Source organism: Poromitra crassiceps (genome assembly GCF_964638095.1).
Source record: "Poromitra crassiceps genome assembly, chromosome: 20".
NCBI lineage: Eukaryota > Metazoa > Chordata > Actinopteri > Beryciformes > Melamphaidae > Poromitra > Poromitra crassiceps.
In genome coordinates, this window is record NC_139637.1 from 8,695,076 (window position 1) to 8,712,177 (window position 17,102).

The following is a 17,102-nucleotide window of genomic DNA, read 5'->3' on the forward strand; positions in this document are numbered from 1 at the left end:
CAGACAGTGGAACAGATTGATGCTTTTCTCTGAAGAGGGATTCACCTTGATCTTCTCCTGGATGTACTGGACCGTTTTCTGATTGGTCTTCAAACTACTTCCTGTCTGTGTCAGCAGGCCTCTTAGGAGAGTCTGATTGGTCTCTAGTGAAAGACCCAGGAGGAAGCGGAGGAACAAGTCCAGGTGTCCATTTGGACTCTGTAAGGCCTTGTCCACAGCACTCTGGTAGAGGCGTGTTAGTTTAGATTTGTCTCTTGATAGTGTTGACCACAAGGATGTTGATTGAATTTCTGACAGTAGATTGACACCAGTGTTGATGAAGGACAGAAAGACATAAACGGCAGCGAGAAACTCCTGAATGCTCAGATGGACAAAGCAGAACACAGTGTCCTCGTTCAGCCCACGCTCCTCTTTAAAGATCTGTGTGAACACTCCTGAGTACACTGAGGCTGCTCTGATATCAATGTCACACTTTCTCAGGTCGGCTTCATAGAAGATTAGGTTGCCTCTCTCTAGCTCCTCAAAAGCCAGTTTTCCCAGAGAGAGAATCATCTTTGTGCTCTCTGTATTCCAGATTGGATCTGTTTCAGCACTCCCATGATACTTGACATCCGCCTGTTTGGACTGAACCAGCAGGAAGTGGATGTACATCTCAGTCAGGGTCTTGGGCATGTCTCTTCTCCCTCTGGTTTTCAACACAAACTCCAGAACTGTAGCAGTGATCCAACAAAACACTGGTATGTGGCACATGATGTGGAGGGTTCGTGAAGTCTTGATGTGGGAAATGATTCTGCTGGCCTGCTCTTTATCTATGAATCTCTTACTGAAGTACTCATCCTTCTGTGAGTCAGTGAAGCCTCTCACCTCTGTTACCATGTCAATGCACTCAGGAGGGATCTGCTTGGCTGCTGCAGGTCGTGTGGTCATCCAGAGGTGAGCAGCGGGAAGCAGTTTCCCCTTGATAAGGTTTGTCAGCAGCACATCCACCGAGGTTGACTCTGTAACATCAGTCACAATCCTGTTGTTCTGGAAGTCCAGAGGTAGTCGACACTCATCCACACCGTCAAAGATGAACACAACTTGGAACTTGTCAAATCTGAAGATTCCTTTGGTCTCAGGAAAGAAGTGATGAAGAAGTTCCACCAAGCTGTACTTTTTCCCTTTCAGCAGATTCAGCTCTCGGAAAGTGAATGGAAATGTGAACTGTATATCCTGGTTGGCTTTGTCTTCAGCCCAGTCCAGAGTGAACTTCTGTGTTAAGACTGTTTTCCCAATGCCAGCCACTCCCTTTGTCATCAATGTTCTGGTTGGTTCATCTCTTCCAGGTAAGGGTTTAAAGATGTCTTCACTTTTGATTATTGTTTCCGGTCTCACTGGTTTCCTGGATGCTGCTTCAATCTGTCTCACCTCATGTTCATCATTGACATCTCCACTCCCTCCCTCTGTGAGGTAATGCTCTGTGTAGGTCTGATTCAGAAGTGTTGGGTTTCCTGCTTTAGCAATCCCCTCAAACAGACACTGGAACTTCTCCTTCAGACTGGATTTGTGATTACGCTGGCACACTCCAGCAAGAGTTTCTGAAAGGACAAATTACATCAATCAGTGGATGTTGCTGTAAATATGAGAAGTGTAAATATTAATATGTGAATGCATACTTTTCCTAACCACATGGCATCTATTCTGCTCATCACTGGTGGACAAACAGGTCCTGACTGTGTGTGCTACCCAATGTGAAATGCATCTGTGGTGGCATTTGTTCTTAAATAATACTGTGTTCAGCATTATACACCCACATGAATAAATTAATGATTTTAGCTGATGATTCATGAGGACTGTGAATATTATTTTGCAATCTGGAATTGAATCAATCTTTCTTGAGAAACGTCTATATTTAACTAATCATATATCTCCCATTTTCCCACCACTTCCTCCCTCCATCATGTTAAAGCTGTTAAAGCCTCTTACTGCTCTGCAGAGAGTCAGCCAGCTCCTCCTGCTTCATTCTCCTCAGGAAGAGCAGTGTGATGTTTAGAAAAGCCTCCTCCTCCTCCCTCGGACTCTCTAAGCATTCTGGGTAATCTTGGCTCAGAACCAGCTGGACTCTCTTCAGCTCCTTCTTCACAAAAGTGACAATGTTCTCCTCAAGCAGCTGCAACAGAATAACATTTGAATTAAACATTCTGAAAAATAATAATAATACTGTAATAACATCAGATCCACTGGTCTAAAGAGTGCAGCTTGAAGACCTCATAAAACCAACAATCTTTATTTTACCAGGCAAGAAGTTACGGTAGTTAAGAACAAATTCTTATCTACAATAATGACCAGGAAGTAGGCAAAAGACCTCCTGATGGAACAGGGTTTGGGGAGAAATAGTCTCAACGCCAGACCCATGAGAGTTGTTACGCTGATACACTACGTTACTGCATGCTGCAGATCTCTCTCTGGGTCTGGGACACTCCCTTCAGCCAGCTGGGGACGGAAGTGAACCGTTCACTTGGCCAGTGATTGGCCAGTGGTGGATTCAGTCTCCACCACTCAGTAACGACTTTGCAATCTGCGATCAGACGACACGGGAGTAGTGTCCTCTAGAGAGAGAGTGGCGTCAGCAGAGGACCAAAATGTGAGACTCATTAGCCAATGAACAGCCAGGAATGGGTCTCGCGCTACTTTTGCATGCTAAAATAAAGCTGATAATGTACAATTTGATTCAAGAGGGGGAAAACCCTTTCAAAGTACAACACAAACTGTCTATTTTGCTGCAACTCGGCAGTGCTGCTTAATCCAGGACCTTAATTCCTGGAACTCTTGAGAGTAAAAAACTGGTCCATTGGAGTGAATGGAGATGTCGGGACTCTTCTATCTACATGGCTCTGCACGGGAGGCGCAGCCCATTTTTCGAACCGCTCTCTCATTGGTCCTATGACCTGTCATTCATTCAATTTCAACCCGCCTAGACCCGCCCTCAAACCCCAGCAGTGGCTGTGAAGTGGCACAGACTCATTTGTGTAGTATGCGGAGCGCAGCGATTCAACGTAATATTTGAGTCTTGGGAGAGACTAGAGGAGAAACAACAACAACAACAACAACAACAGACTGTTATAAGACCAGAGCTCTGTACTACGAAGCTAGTTTAACAGATCCGCGATAAGTCCCTTTGATCTGGTTTGACTGAACGGGATCAAAGCTATCTAGTTTAAGGATACTACGACGGTGGTTTTCTAGTCGATAACTGAAGCTGGGATCTGCCTGTGCACGCGCACGTTTTTCGCTCGTGCACAGGCGCGCGTCCACGCAAAAGAGGTGCGCTAGCCAATCACATTATGAACAGCTGAGTTGATCCACGCCCACACCCATTTCCACACCCATTTCCTCATTCAGCGCAGCCACACAGTGTGATCAGAGATTTTTGCGGATATTTAATGTATCCGCGATTTAATGTCAGAATGAAAATCCGCGTTGGATAGTCTGCTGAAGGGCTGTCTAAAGCAGCAGCTTGTATTCACATCAGTCATTTGATTTACTTTGATCAGCGATTTCTGTCTGATACAGCTGCATTGATACAGGCAGCAGCAACAATTAAAGTGTAATCTCAGTCTATACATTTCCACAATCTGTAAGCCTATTTAGACCATAGATTTAGAAACGCATGCTCAATGAATAATGATCTCTATCACTCATGTGTGTGGTTGCACTGATCGAATAATTCATATATAAAATAGCCTAGTATAAAGCCTAATAGCCTACTATAAAAGAGAAAACTGCTGAACTGAATTGAGACGATGCGGGCATAGTTATCATTGATAAAAACTAGCCTATTTTTGCTCATATATTGGCATACAGCCTACAGGACACAGTTCCAGCTGAAAGATGCAAGAATAGCCTGCATATTTAGTATTGGGGCTATCCCATATTTAAACTAATATCTATATTATATGTATGGCTTTTCTGGCATGTAGGAGAATATCACCCTCACTCCATTTGAGGGTCCGTTCATGATATGCGCCGCGGTGATTAATAGTGATCATATTTCTCCACGCATCGTTGAGCTGTTAAGACATAAAGTGGTAAGTGGCTTAATTTAATTATGTAGCCTACAGAGCCACGAATGTTTTGCTTGTTCTGTTCTCAGTTGACTGCAATCTATTTTTCATATGGCGATCTTATGAATGGTGAGTGACTCCAGAGAGCCGATATTATATGGGTCTCTCATGGATTTTGATCTTATCCTCTGAAGCTAACCTGGTCGCGACCAGGTTAGCTTTGCAGCGTCAGTTGCCATGGTGATTGAAAGTTAACTTGCTTTGTAGTACGGCTAAACCAGGTTTAAACTCAAACTTACTCGGATAAGGCATTAAACTAGCTTCGTAGTACAGGCTACTGAGTAGTTGTTTTGTAATTCAGTAGCTGCAGTAAAATGTGTTGTACATTTACACACCATAAATATGGAGTCTAGGTCTGTTTGAAGCTCCTGGACAGACTGACCACTGGGAACCTCTGACCCCTCCTGGTGGACTCTGGAGAACACATGAAGTATTAGGTCATATAATGTCACACACGCACATACACACACACACACACACACACACACACACACACACACACACACACACACACACACACACACACACACACACACACACACACACACACACACACACACACACACACACACACACACACACTGAAATCCACTGTAAATTAGGGATGCACGATATGGATTTTTTTCAGCCGATACGATAACCGATAAATATCTGCTTCTCCTGGCCGATAACGGATACAATAACCGATAATTATTTCACATGCTTGTATTTAAAGAAATAAGTTCTTAACCTGTATTTTATGCACACCTGGGGTGACAAAAGACAGATGTGTTGAGCAAAGATGGGTAAAGATAAAGACTATTCCATAGCACTGACCTAACCAAATCTAACTGACATCACTACTGTGAACACAAAACAAAGAGCACTTCTGATATAATATACAGTATATGACTGTTTTAGTAAAGTATCACTCAATTAAACAATACAAAAAATAAAGGCTTTTATTGAACTGAACCGCTTAGTCTGCAGATAAAACACAATGACAAAAGGCATATATGTAACTATGGATGTGAGGCAGAGCAATGCTGCAAAAGAAAATATGTTAAGCAAAACCCTTCTGGAAACTGGATAGTTAATTGTAATAAAAGAAGAAACTAAATCAACAGAGTATCATGACTTCTTTCCTCTGTTCAGTAGAATCAAATAAACTCATCTGTTTTCAGTTCTTACCTTTGCTCAGTAGGCTGCTGTCCATCTTTGAAACTAGGAGGATGATCCATAGAAAAGTCACTCTTCATGGACACACAGCTGGGTACAGGGGAGTCTGCTCTCTCCTGCTGGATCCTGCTAAGGATTGATGAAACAGGGTTGTGGCAGTGAACATGTTAGAGAAGCAGGGTTTTGACCAGTAGGTTGCCAGTTTGAATCCCAGTACCAACTTTCAAAGTCAGAGTGAATAATTCTTTCTCCACCCTGTGCAACTACCACCACTCGACCTTGAGCAAAGATCTCAACCCCCAGACGGATCTGGTAGCTGCTCAGTGACCACCAGGGGGCTAGCTCAGGGTTTGACCAAGGGGCAAGCCCACCACCTTTCCCCTGAAGATGCGGAAGTCTTTGTTTAAGCTGTAATTCCTCGAATGGCCACTTGAGGCAGGACTCAGAAGTCCTGTCGTTCCTGTTAAAATGCCCCAACAGTAATTAAACATCTTTACAGCCTGGACCGAAACATGGTTTTGGTCTATATAGCTAATTTCACCTTTTCATAACAACTGTAGGGGGGTCAATTTTTGCATAACTCAGCCGTTTACATTTAATAAAGGTTTAAAGTTATGCATAATTAAGGGAGTGGCCCGGTTGAGTGACAGGCGGCCATACTGCCACTGGATAGTGCTTTATGGTTAGTTGTTGTCTGAGCTGTGGTCGTGTTTGTGGTGTTGCAGTCTTTTTGTCCATTTGATCCTGCAGCTGTAGCCTTGTCTCCTGCATACAAAACCATTGTCTGACACATTTTAATTCCATCTGTTTTGGAGTCTGGTCCGTCTGGTTATGCCAGCGAGCTAATCCAGCTCACGAAGCAGAGACGCAGACCGCACTGACCGGCTGCACTCCTGTGTTAGTTAGCGATAATAACAATACGACGTCCAGTCGGATATTTTCAAAATAAAACAATTCTGCACAAGTATAAAGCACACAGAAACTACAGTATGAAGACAAAGCTGTTGTGAAATGTCTATTTTATCCTTTTTTTTATTTTCTTATGTCATCCTCATCATCATCTTATGTGAAGCACTTTGAACTGCATCTGTGTATGAAATGTGCTATACAAATAAACTTGACTTGACTTGACTATGTCTGTTCAGTAGAATCAAATAAACTCATCTGTTTTCAGTTCTTACCTTTGCTCAGTAGACTGCTGTCCATCTTTGAAACTAATAGGACGATCCATAGACCAGTCACTCTTCATGGACACACAGCTGGGTACAGGGGAGTCTGCTCTCTTCTGCTGGATCCTGCTAAGGATTGATCAAACAGGGTGGTGGCAGTGAACATGTTAGAGAAGCAGGGTTTTGACCAGTAGGTTGCCAGTTTGAATCCCAGTAACAACTTTGAAAGTAAACTTTGAATATGTAACTCTTTCTCCACCCTGTGAAACTATTAGGCCTTGAACAAAGATCTCAACCCCCAGACTGTTCTGGTACTGTAGCTGCTCAGTGACCAACAGCAGAAGGCTGTTGTTATACTGAGCAGCTCTGGTATGAATATGTAACTATGGATGTGAGGCAGAGCAATGCTGCAAAAGAAAATATGTTCAGAAAAACCCTTCTGGAATCTGGAAGTTTTAAAGTGGACAGAACCTTGCAGATACTGTTCTATAAGACATGCATCCAGAGTGTGCTGACTTTCTGTATTCAGTGTTGGGGAGGAGCACTAAGTGTGCAGAACAAGAATAAATTAGACAGGGTTGCTAAACTAGGAGGTAAGATAACTGGTGAACCAATGTGCAATATTACCATCATGTCAGATCAGAACACCAGGAAATTGGCAGAAAAGATCATAGGTGATCCACTGCACCCCCTATGGTCTGACCCCCTATGGCACTCTTGCCTTCAGGGCGAAGGTACTGTATGCCCAGGATGAAAACTAAACGAGGCATTACATCCTTCGTCCCACGCAGCATTCAGCTGCTTAACAAGCTTTAGCTCATAGCTTGATTTCTTAGCACTTTGAATTTGCACCTTGCACCTTGTGCCTTATTGATCATGCAATTTTATGCTTTTTTATGATGTATGTATTTTATGCTTATATATTTTTATTTTTTATATGTTGTGCTTTATGTGTGCCTGTGTTCTTTTTGGGCTCTCCCTGTGCATAACAAATTCCCTGAGGGGCAATAAAGGTTTCATTCATTCATTCATTCATTCATTCATTCATAGTTAATTGTAATAAAAGAAGAAACTAAATCAACAGAGTATCATGACTTCTTTCCTCTGTTCAGTAGAATCAAATAAACTCATCTGCTTTCCGTTCTTACCTTTGCTCAGTAGACTGCTGTCCATCTTTGAAACTAATAGGATTATCCATAGACCAGTCACTCTTCATGGACACACAGCTGGGTACAGGGGAGTCTGCTCTCTCCTGCTGGACTGGCCTTCAACACAACAGAGACAGACAGAGCTTTGACTCTGGATAATGAAGGGTTAATGATGTCACTGCTGAGCTGTAATGATGTCACTGCTGAGCTGTAATGATGTCACTGTTGAGATGTATTCAAGATTCAAGATTTTTATTGTCACTCCATGGTACAAGTATCACGTGTGAAATTCTTGTGCTGTGGACTCCGTTTACAACGTAAGACAGGTCAGAGACAGTGCGCATAGGTGCACATAGGTGCACATGTCATGTGCATACTTTAGACGTGCTTCTACATCTTAAATTTGACGTATTTGACATACAGGTGCAAATAGCATATACCTTATTAAACATACAATTAAACAATAGACATACGTAATGGTAGCAGTCACTGCTACCATACGTACCATATGTATGTACCATACCATATGGGTAATACGTACCATACGTATGTACGTAATACGTACATACGTAATGTCACTGCTGAGCTGTAATGATGTCACTGTTGAGATGTAATGATGTCACTGCTGAGCTGTAATGATGTCACTGCTAAGCTGTAATGATGTCACTGCTGAGCTGTAATGATGTCACTGCTGAGCTGTAATGATGTCACTGCTAAGCTGTAATGTCAATGCTGAGCTGTAATGATGTCACTGCTGAGCTGTAATGATGTCACTGCTAAGCTGTAATAATGTCACTGCTGAGCTGTTCTGGAGTCTGGTCCATCTGGTTATGCCAGCGAGCTAATCCAGCTCACGAAGCAGAGACGCAGACCGCACTGACCGGATGCACTCCTGTGTTAGTTAGCGATAATAACAATACGACGTCCAGTCGGATATTTTCAAAATAAAACGATTCTGCACAAGTATAAAGCACACAGAAGCCTTTGAAAATGTTTTCTTTTGCTATATCCCCTAGTTGTTATCATCTGAAACTGTGGAACAGCCACACTGCCGGCAGCCATGTTTGGCTCTAGTGTGCCTGGCACCAGGTGCAGCTGTGACGTCACGAGCTCATGCAAAATGGCCATATTGGATGATAATGTATCGGTCCGTTAAATATGGTGCATTCTTACTGTAAATGCTGCTATGATTATTGGATGTGATGTTTTGAGAGAAGAAACTAAATCAACAGAGTATCATGACTTCATTCCTCTGTTCAGTAGAATCAAATAAAACTCATCTGTTTTCAGTTCTTACCTTTGCTCAGTAGACTGCTGTCCATCTTTGAAGTGAAGAGGATTATCCATAGACCGGTCACTCTTCATGGACACACAGCTGGGTACAGGGGAGTCTGCTCTCTTCTGCTGGATCCTGCTAAGGATTGATCAAACAGGGTGGTGGCAGTAAACATGTTAGAGAAGCAGGGTTTTGACCAGTAGGTTACATTTAATAAAGGTTTAAAGTTATGCATAATTAAGGGCGTGGCCCGGTTGAGTGACAGGCGGCCATACTGCCACTGGATAGTGCTTTATGGTTAGTTGTTGTCTGAGCTCTGGTCGTGTTTGTGGTGTTGCAGTCTTTTTGTCCATTTGATCCTGCAGCTGTAGCCTTGTCTCCTGCATACAAAACCATTGTCTGACACATTTTACTCTCATCTGTTTTGGAGTCTGGTCCGTCTGGTTATGCCAGCGAGCTAATCCAGCTCACGAAGCAGAGACGCAGACCGCACTGACCGGCTGCACTCCTGTGTTAGTAATGTCAATACTGAGATGTAATGATGTCACTGCTGAGCTGTAATGATGTCACTGCTGAGCTGGAATGATGTCACTGCTGAGCTGTAATGATGTCACTGCTGAGCTGTAATGTCACTGCTGAGATGTAATGATGTCACTGCTGAGCTGTAATGGTGTCACTGCTGAGCTGTAATGATGTCACTGCTGAGCTGTAATGATGTCACTGCTGAGCTGTAATGATGTCACTGCTAAGCTGTAATGATGTCAGTGCTGAGCTGTAATGATGTCACTGCTAAGCTGTAATGATGTCACTGCTGAGCTGTAATGATATCAGTGCTGAGCTGTAATGATGTCACTGCTAAGCTGTAATGATGTCACTGCTAAGCTGTAATGATGTCACTGCTAAGCTGTAATGATGTCAGTGCTGAGATGTAATGATGTCACTGCTGAGCTGTAATGGTGTCACTGCTGAGCTGTAATGATGTCACTGCTGAGCTGTAATGATGTCACTGCTGAGCTGTAATGATGTCACTGCTAAGCTGTAATGATGTCACTGCTGAGCTGTAATAATGTCACTGCTAAGCTGTAATGATGTCAATGCTGAGCTGTAATGATGTCACTGCTGAGCTATAATGATGTCAGTGCTGAGCTGTAATGATGTCAGTGCTGAGCTGTAATGATGTCACTGCTGAGCTGTAATGATGTCACTGCTGAGCTGTAATGATGTCACTGCTGAGCTGTGAGATAGAGAACAGTTATCTCATCTTACCTCTTAGCTTTGGTCCAGCTGTCATGTTCCTCAGACAGAGAGAGCCCCTCCTCTCTCTCCTCACACTGACTCATAGTGGAGCCAACAACACCTTCACACAAACACACCAACAAGCTGTTAGCTGCACTCAGTCATTACTACAAGCTGTTATTACAGGATACATTTACAAAAACATACACAGCTAACTTCAGCTAGCTAATTTCATTGGGAATTCAACATATTGCTATAATCAGAGCGAAATATAAACAATATAAACACATATTGCATAATTGCACCTCAAATTAGGTCAAAAAACACTTTGATGATGTCAACTCGGACAAACTGGAGATCTGAAATGATACCCGAATTTCTGACATGTAATTCCGACCTCGACAAGCGTTCAAATCATTTTTTACAGGTCAGAGCTAATTTTTCCAGTGTTCCAAGTTGTCTTGAATGCGGTATTAGACTCGGAGGATTGGCAGCCATCTTGGATTTGAGGTCAAATCTGACTTCCCTCCACATCTGAAAATAAACCTTATGGTAGGATATTCACTCACTATGTGAGAAATGTCATGCTTTTCTCAAAAAGTGCACAACTGTTATGAGCACATTTGAACATTAGACCCATGGGATCAGCGGCCATCTTGGATTTGAGGTCAAATCTTACTTCCCTTCCCTCCACATCTGAAAATAAGCATTATGGTATTCAATAACTATGTGAGAAATGTCATGCTTCTCTAAAAAAAAAACAGTGCAAAATTATTGTGGTTATCCACTGTACTATTTTTATTTACCTTCAACTACCAACCAACTCTTTTTTGTGGCAATTTCATCTCCATATTTGCAACAGTTAAATGTTTAGCCGAGCATCGATTGCATCTCAGCCTGTCCTGGAGGAGGGTCCCCAGTTGGGGTCTATGTTTGGCCTCTACGCTGCATCGGCCCTCACAAGGTTCCTCCTCTCCTTTAAGGTGAGGCAATCCAGGGGCTATACATTCACAGGTGGAAAGGTTAGGCTGCAGATTAGCCGTGATCGTATAGTGTTCAGGCTAAGATTAGACTAGATTAGAGTAGGTCAGGACAGGGCAGACTAGGCGGTAGATTAGTTCGATTTCTTCTGTGCTAGTTAGTTCTGGTTAAGGTTAGACTAGTCAGAATGTCTACAGTTGACTGATTGAGTAGCAGCTGTGCCAAAGGGCGATAATCCAGTACTATCGTTTGTCATCTATTCAGTGGCATCATAACGCCAGGTAATTATAATATATGATAATATGATAATTGGGAGTACCAAATTTTAATTTTGCTTAATATATGACCCATATTATGTTTCTAAACTGACCCCTGTGACTATTCGTGATACTGATTTCAACCATATCGCCCAGCCCCAGACAGTATACCCTGTCTATAATATACCCTGTCTATTCTGCTCTCTCACAGCTGTATTTTATCTATGTGTTTGCCAGTGTAGGAATTTAGCCAGGGGCCACACACACACACACACACACACACACACACGGCAAAAATGCCCCCAAGAAATCTCAGATTAATTCCCCTAAAAAACATGATCATGAGGCAAGAATTGCCCCCAATATTTTGATAATTGTATTTTCATTCAATACATTTAAATCACATCTGTATCAGACACTCAGCACCTGCAAGCTGGATGCCAGAATACAACGATGAAGAACACACACACAAACAGCGCTGTTGTTCACACTACACTTTAGCAACTTTATGCATTAATTACTATTTTTAAAGTGCCCCCAAAATGTTGTTAAAGCCCCCAATTTTTAGACCGTGAGGGCAAAAGTTGCCCCCAATATATTTCTTTAGAGAGTGAGAAGACAGACGCTGCTTATTCTCCTCTGTCAGTTCTGGGTGTGTTCATGTGATATGAGGGTGTGGCCTCATAACTTCGTGTCTAGTCTAGTCTGATATCATAATGGTCTACCTGAAAGAGTACTACTGTCTGTCCACTAGATGGAGACATTAACCACATCATCTACAGTGAAGTAAACTGCAGAGCAGCACACAATAATGCATGGAGCAGTAATTTAGATGTTATATCATTATATTATATACTATATGTAGATGATTTGATAATCGCATGTCATGTTTGTCTACTGTGGGCCACCGTAGTGTTTACATGCTAAGCCTATCAGCGTGCCTCTAGCCCGGTGTGTGTCTGAGTACCGGTAGCGTGTAGCCAGTTCGATATCACATGCCAATGTATCTGCACGCAACTCTCGCTATTAAAACTAGTAATCAGTTCACAGTGTGATCCTTGACTCACACACCACACATGAAGAAGAGTTTACATGGTGTCAGAATTAGGTACGAACTCATCGCCTGTGTGAGTATTTTTTTCGCCTGACAACCGGTTTCTTTTTGCCGGGGAGAGACGAGACCATAGTCAGACAACATGGCGGACGGCTTTCGCAGACCGGACCCCGTTGTTTTTGATGAAAACGTTGCAGAAAGCTGGCGAAACTTCGAGAGGGAGTATGATATTTTTGTTGCAGCAGCACATTATGACAAGCCTGCGAAGACAAAGGCTTATATACTCCTTAACCTCGCTGGACCAGAAGCAGTTGAGCGGGAGTGTTCATTTGTTTATGCAGCGGAGGTGCGTGCACCCGGGGACGGCGGAGCAGTGCTTGCCCGTGCGGAGTCCCGGGAGGACCCGGAGTGTTTGAAGAGGAAGTTTCGAGAGATCTGCAATCCCCAAAGCAACAGGACAATGGAAAGACACAAATTCCACTCGAGAAACCAGAAGCAAGGAGAGAGTATCGAGTCATTTTTCACTGATCTGAAGATGAAAGCAAAAAGGTGCCACTTTGGAGATTTGACTGACGAGCTAATCTGTGACCGGATTGTGTGTGGCATTATTAGTGACTCTTTAAGAAAATCTCTGCTGAGAGATAGTGAACTAACACTTGCCAAAGCAATCTCACTCTGTCGAATCCATGAGACAGAAGAAAATAGCAAGACGCTAGCCACACAAGCCACCAGTGTCGATGCAGTGAGGCCATTTCAAGGCAGAAAGCACCAGTCAAAACCACAGCCATTCTCCCAGGCCATCACAAGATGCAACAACTGTGGAGGTAGTCATGCTGCTAAGCGGGAAAAGTGTCCAGCTTTCGGACAACAGTGTCATCATTGCAACAAGCTAAACCACTACAAGAGCTGCTGCAAGTCTAAACCACGCAGCCAAAGCAGTACAAACAGAAAGCCTTACAGACAGTCTGTGCATGAAGTGACAGTGGAGCAGCCCACATATGAAGATGAAACGTTTTATGTGGACGGTGTCGAGGTCGATAACTGTGTTGACTGTGTCAATTCATATGCAAATGAGAAGGACGAAGGATTCGTCACAATACATATAAATGGCAGGTCAACAGAAATGAAAGTGGACACATCAGGAGCAAAATGCAACGTTATGTCACAAGAGACGTTCAAACATGTGGCTGACGGTGAGCAGCTTGTAAAGCAGAGGAAAGCTACAAACCTCGTTGCTTTATGGTGGAACCAGAATTGAAACACACCACACATGAAGAAGAGTTTAAACTTTACACTATATAATTCAATGACGAGTGAGAATAGACCCTTTTCACGTGGGCCATTTTTTGTGAAAAAGGCAGAATAAACACAGGTGCAAGCAAAACACTAATGAGGGTTTCCAAATTCCAATGGAAGTTTGAAAGCCTCATTAGTGTTTTGCTTACACCTGTGTTTACCCTGCCTTTTCCACACAAAATGGGCCCCGTGAGAAGGGTCTATGAGAGTGCATCTAAAATCTGTCTGACGTCACAGTCTGCAATATCAAAAAGGTTAGTATACTTATACATCCACACTTTTTTTTCTCAAGAGTAGGATTGATTCTAAAACCAACATTTGTTGTCTATCTTTTAGAGAGAGAGAGAGAGAGACAGAGAGACAGAGAGAGAGAGAGAGAGAGAGAGAGAAGACAGACTGCTTATTCTCCTCTGTCAGTTCTAGGTGTGTTCATTTGATATGACGGTGCAGCGGCGGCCTCATAACTTCAGGGTAAACAAGTCTAGTTTTGAATCAGTTTTTTTACACGGAGAAAACTCTTTTTAGTCTAAATAAGCAAATAGGCTAACAGTTTTAACAGTGTTAACAGTCTCATTAAAGAGTCAAGTTAGAGTAAAAGTGTCAGTAAAGTACTGTTACAATAGCCTACCTTCAGCTGGAGAAAATAATCTGCGACACACCGAACAAGGAAATGATGAACTCGGAGGGCAGAGAGAGAGAGAGACAGAGAGAGAGAGAGAGAGAGAGAGAGAGAGAGAGAGAGAGAGAGAGAGAGAGAGAGAGAGAGAGAGAGAGACTAGCGAAAGGTTAGTGAGCGGTTGTGACAGGAAAAGGATATGGGACACAACCACAACCTCTGCACATCTTGTACATCAGACACTATAGCCTTAACCTTGCTTGCAAGATGAATAACCTCGCGAGATCAAAAGAGATTCTCTCGAGGTTTAGTGAAATGTGGAGCTAAACCGTCCATCTGGCAGCGTCAGGTTAACATAGCCTAGGCCAGTGGTTCTCAAATGGGGGTCCGGGGACCCCCAGGGGTCCGTGGCACTTTGCCAGGGGGTCCACGAAAGGTTTTCAGGAAAATAAAAAAAATATTTATATATTTTTTTGCAAAAGCTTCATAGTTCAACAAAAATATTTTATGCTTTAAATTTAAAATGGTTCATGGATTAAATTCTAATCTAACAAACCTATCAATTTAAAAGTCAAGCACGTTACCATGGAAACAATTAAAGGAGAACTTACCTCCAAAACACTTTTTTTCAGCTTTTAACCAATATATATGACTTTGGGGGTGATGTGTGAAGAATTCTGGTCAGAATTTCCACATTTGACACCAAACTGTTGCCATTTTACCATTTGTATCATTTTTCAGCAGCATATCTGGCATAAGCGCCCTCTAAGGGTCGAACACTGCTTTTTTTTTTTTCCTCAAATGAATGGGAGATTAGGGGCACACTGACGTCACAGTGTTCCCAAAGACTATGGGATTTCAAGATAATTACTCCCCTACCCCCCCTGTACCCTTTCGGCTCCTCAGAACTCCAAGCCTAAAATACTGAACCAAACGTCGTCAAAGTTGGCACATGTCTTAATTATAGTTAGTTTCACGCTGAATGTGTCACTACTTTATTAATATCTTACCTGGATAAGCTCGAATGATGATGTTTATATTATCAGTCCGAGTTGGAAGCACTGTCTCCAGCCCAGTCAGGCGGGAGAGACTGTATCCTCATCATCCTCATGCACGAGCCCCAAGCTCCGGGGGCACGCGCAGCAGCAGCTGGGCTCTCTGTGCTCTCTCGGCCAGAGCAGAGAGAGCAGAGAGAGCACAGTCTAACATTTCCGCAAACAAATCTCATGGCAGTTTAGCGCACATGTAAAATATAACGCTATACTACGACGTGACAACGTGACAAAGCTTCTCTAAACACATCGGCTACTATCATATATTTCCCTGCATCCCTCCTACTGAGATTATATCGGTATTGAGTTTAGACAGACTGAATGCGCGGAGGAGGAGGAGGAGAGATCTGCAGCTGTGCCCTGAGAGACACTCGCCTCGCTCCGAGTATAGCAGGCTACTCAGCTACTGACGCTGTGCCCGTCTGTGAAAAGCGTCCTGTCCAGTCGCACCTTCGCAAACAGATGCGGGATTCCCTCAATCCTGTACCCAATCTCAGACTGTATTGAGCAGAAAAATCGCACACCAGCTATTTCTGTGTGTGTTTGTTTGTTGCTCCGTGAGGTTACAGAGCGCCCCATGCATGCAGGAGGAGGAGGCTGTTTCGCCAGCCCGGGTCTGGCAGGAGGGAGGCGGGGGAGAACGCAGCCGAGAGAACGCAGCTGAGAGGAAAACTTTTGCAAAGAATCATGGAAAAGGGAGAAACGAAAATTAAAAACGGATTTGATGGCGCGATTTATGGCAAATTGGACGAGGGAATGGAGAAATGGAGAAATCTCGCTTTGTGATTACATAAGCTGAGAGCGGGGCGTTTGTCCTCACTGTGCTGTGTGCTGCGAGCAGCGAGGCTCTTTTAACGTAAGTTTAGACAAGCCACGCACACACACATGGGACAAAAATAATTAAATTTCTAGTTCGCCACTGAATGGCCAAATTGATATAACTTTCAACCATTTTAAGCAATGCTGTTTCCATACAGACCACCAGCGTTGGCTAGTTGTTGATATTTATAAAGATATTGCCCCTCTCAAATAAATTATTTTTGAGGCGGTAGGCAAACTGTAATGGCGTCGATTTCTGAAAAAAAATCTTGACTTGAACACAGCCAAAGAGTTTAGTATAGACAAGAGCATATGTCATTTCTTGGTTTTTTCCATAGGTATTTTCAAATCACTGTTCTGATACATATCTGGGGGGTTAGTCCCCCTTTAACCTCGCTGGACCAGAAGCAGTTGAGCGGGAGTGTTCATTTGTTTATGCAGCGGAGGTGCGTGCACCCGGGGACGGCGGAGCAGTGCTTGCCCGTGCGGAGTCCAGGGAGGACCCGGAGTGTTTGAAGAGGAAGTTTCGAGAGATCTGCAATCCCCAAAGCAACAGGACAATGGAAAGACACAAATTCCACTCGAGAAACCAGAAGCAAGGAGAGAGTATCGAGTCATTTTTCAGTGATCTGAAGATGAAAGCAAAAAGGTGCCACTTTGGAGATTTGACTGACGAGCTAATCTGTGACCGGATTGTGTGTGGCATTATTAGTGACTCTTTAAGAAAATCTCTGCTGAGAGATAGTGAACTAACACTTGCCAAAGCAATCTCACTCTGTCGAATCCATGAGATGACAGAAGAAAATAGCAAGACGCTAGCCACACAAGCCACCAGTGTCGATGCAGTGAGGCCATTTCAAGGCAGAAAGCACCAGTCAAAACCACAGCCATTCTCCCAGGCCATCACAAGATGCAACAACTGTGGAGGTAGTCATGC

General features: G+C 43.3%; 1 protein-coding gene across 1 annotated transcript in view; it reads right to left on the bottom strand.

Annotated features, from left to right (window-relative positions):
- The window catches only part of LOC310794834 (protein NLRC3-like), a gene marked incomplete at its 5' end in the record, with an annotated part of 45,995 nt that overhangs the window by 23,137 nt on the left and 5,756 nt on the right, over nt 1–17,102 (bottom strand). Inside the window, one exon of the mRNA XM_083656887.1 lies at nt 296–1,577. Coding sequence (XP_083513013.1) covers nt 296–1,577 — 1,282 coding nt within the window. The remainder of the gene's footprint in view (nt 1–295; nt 1,578–17,102) is intronic.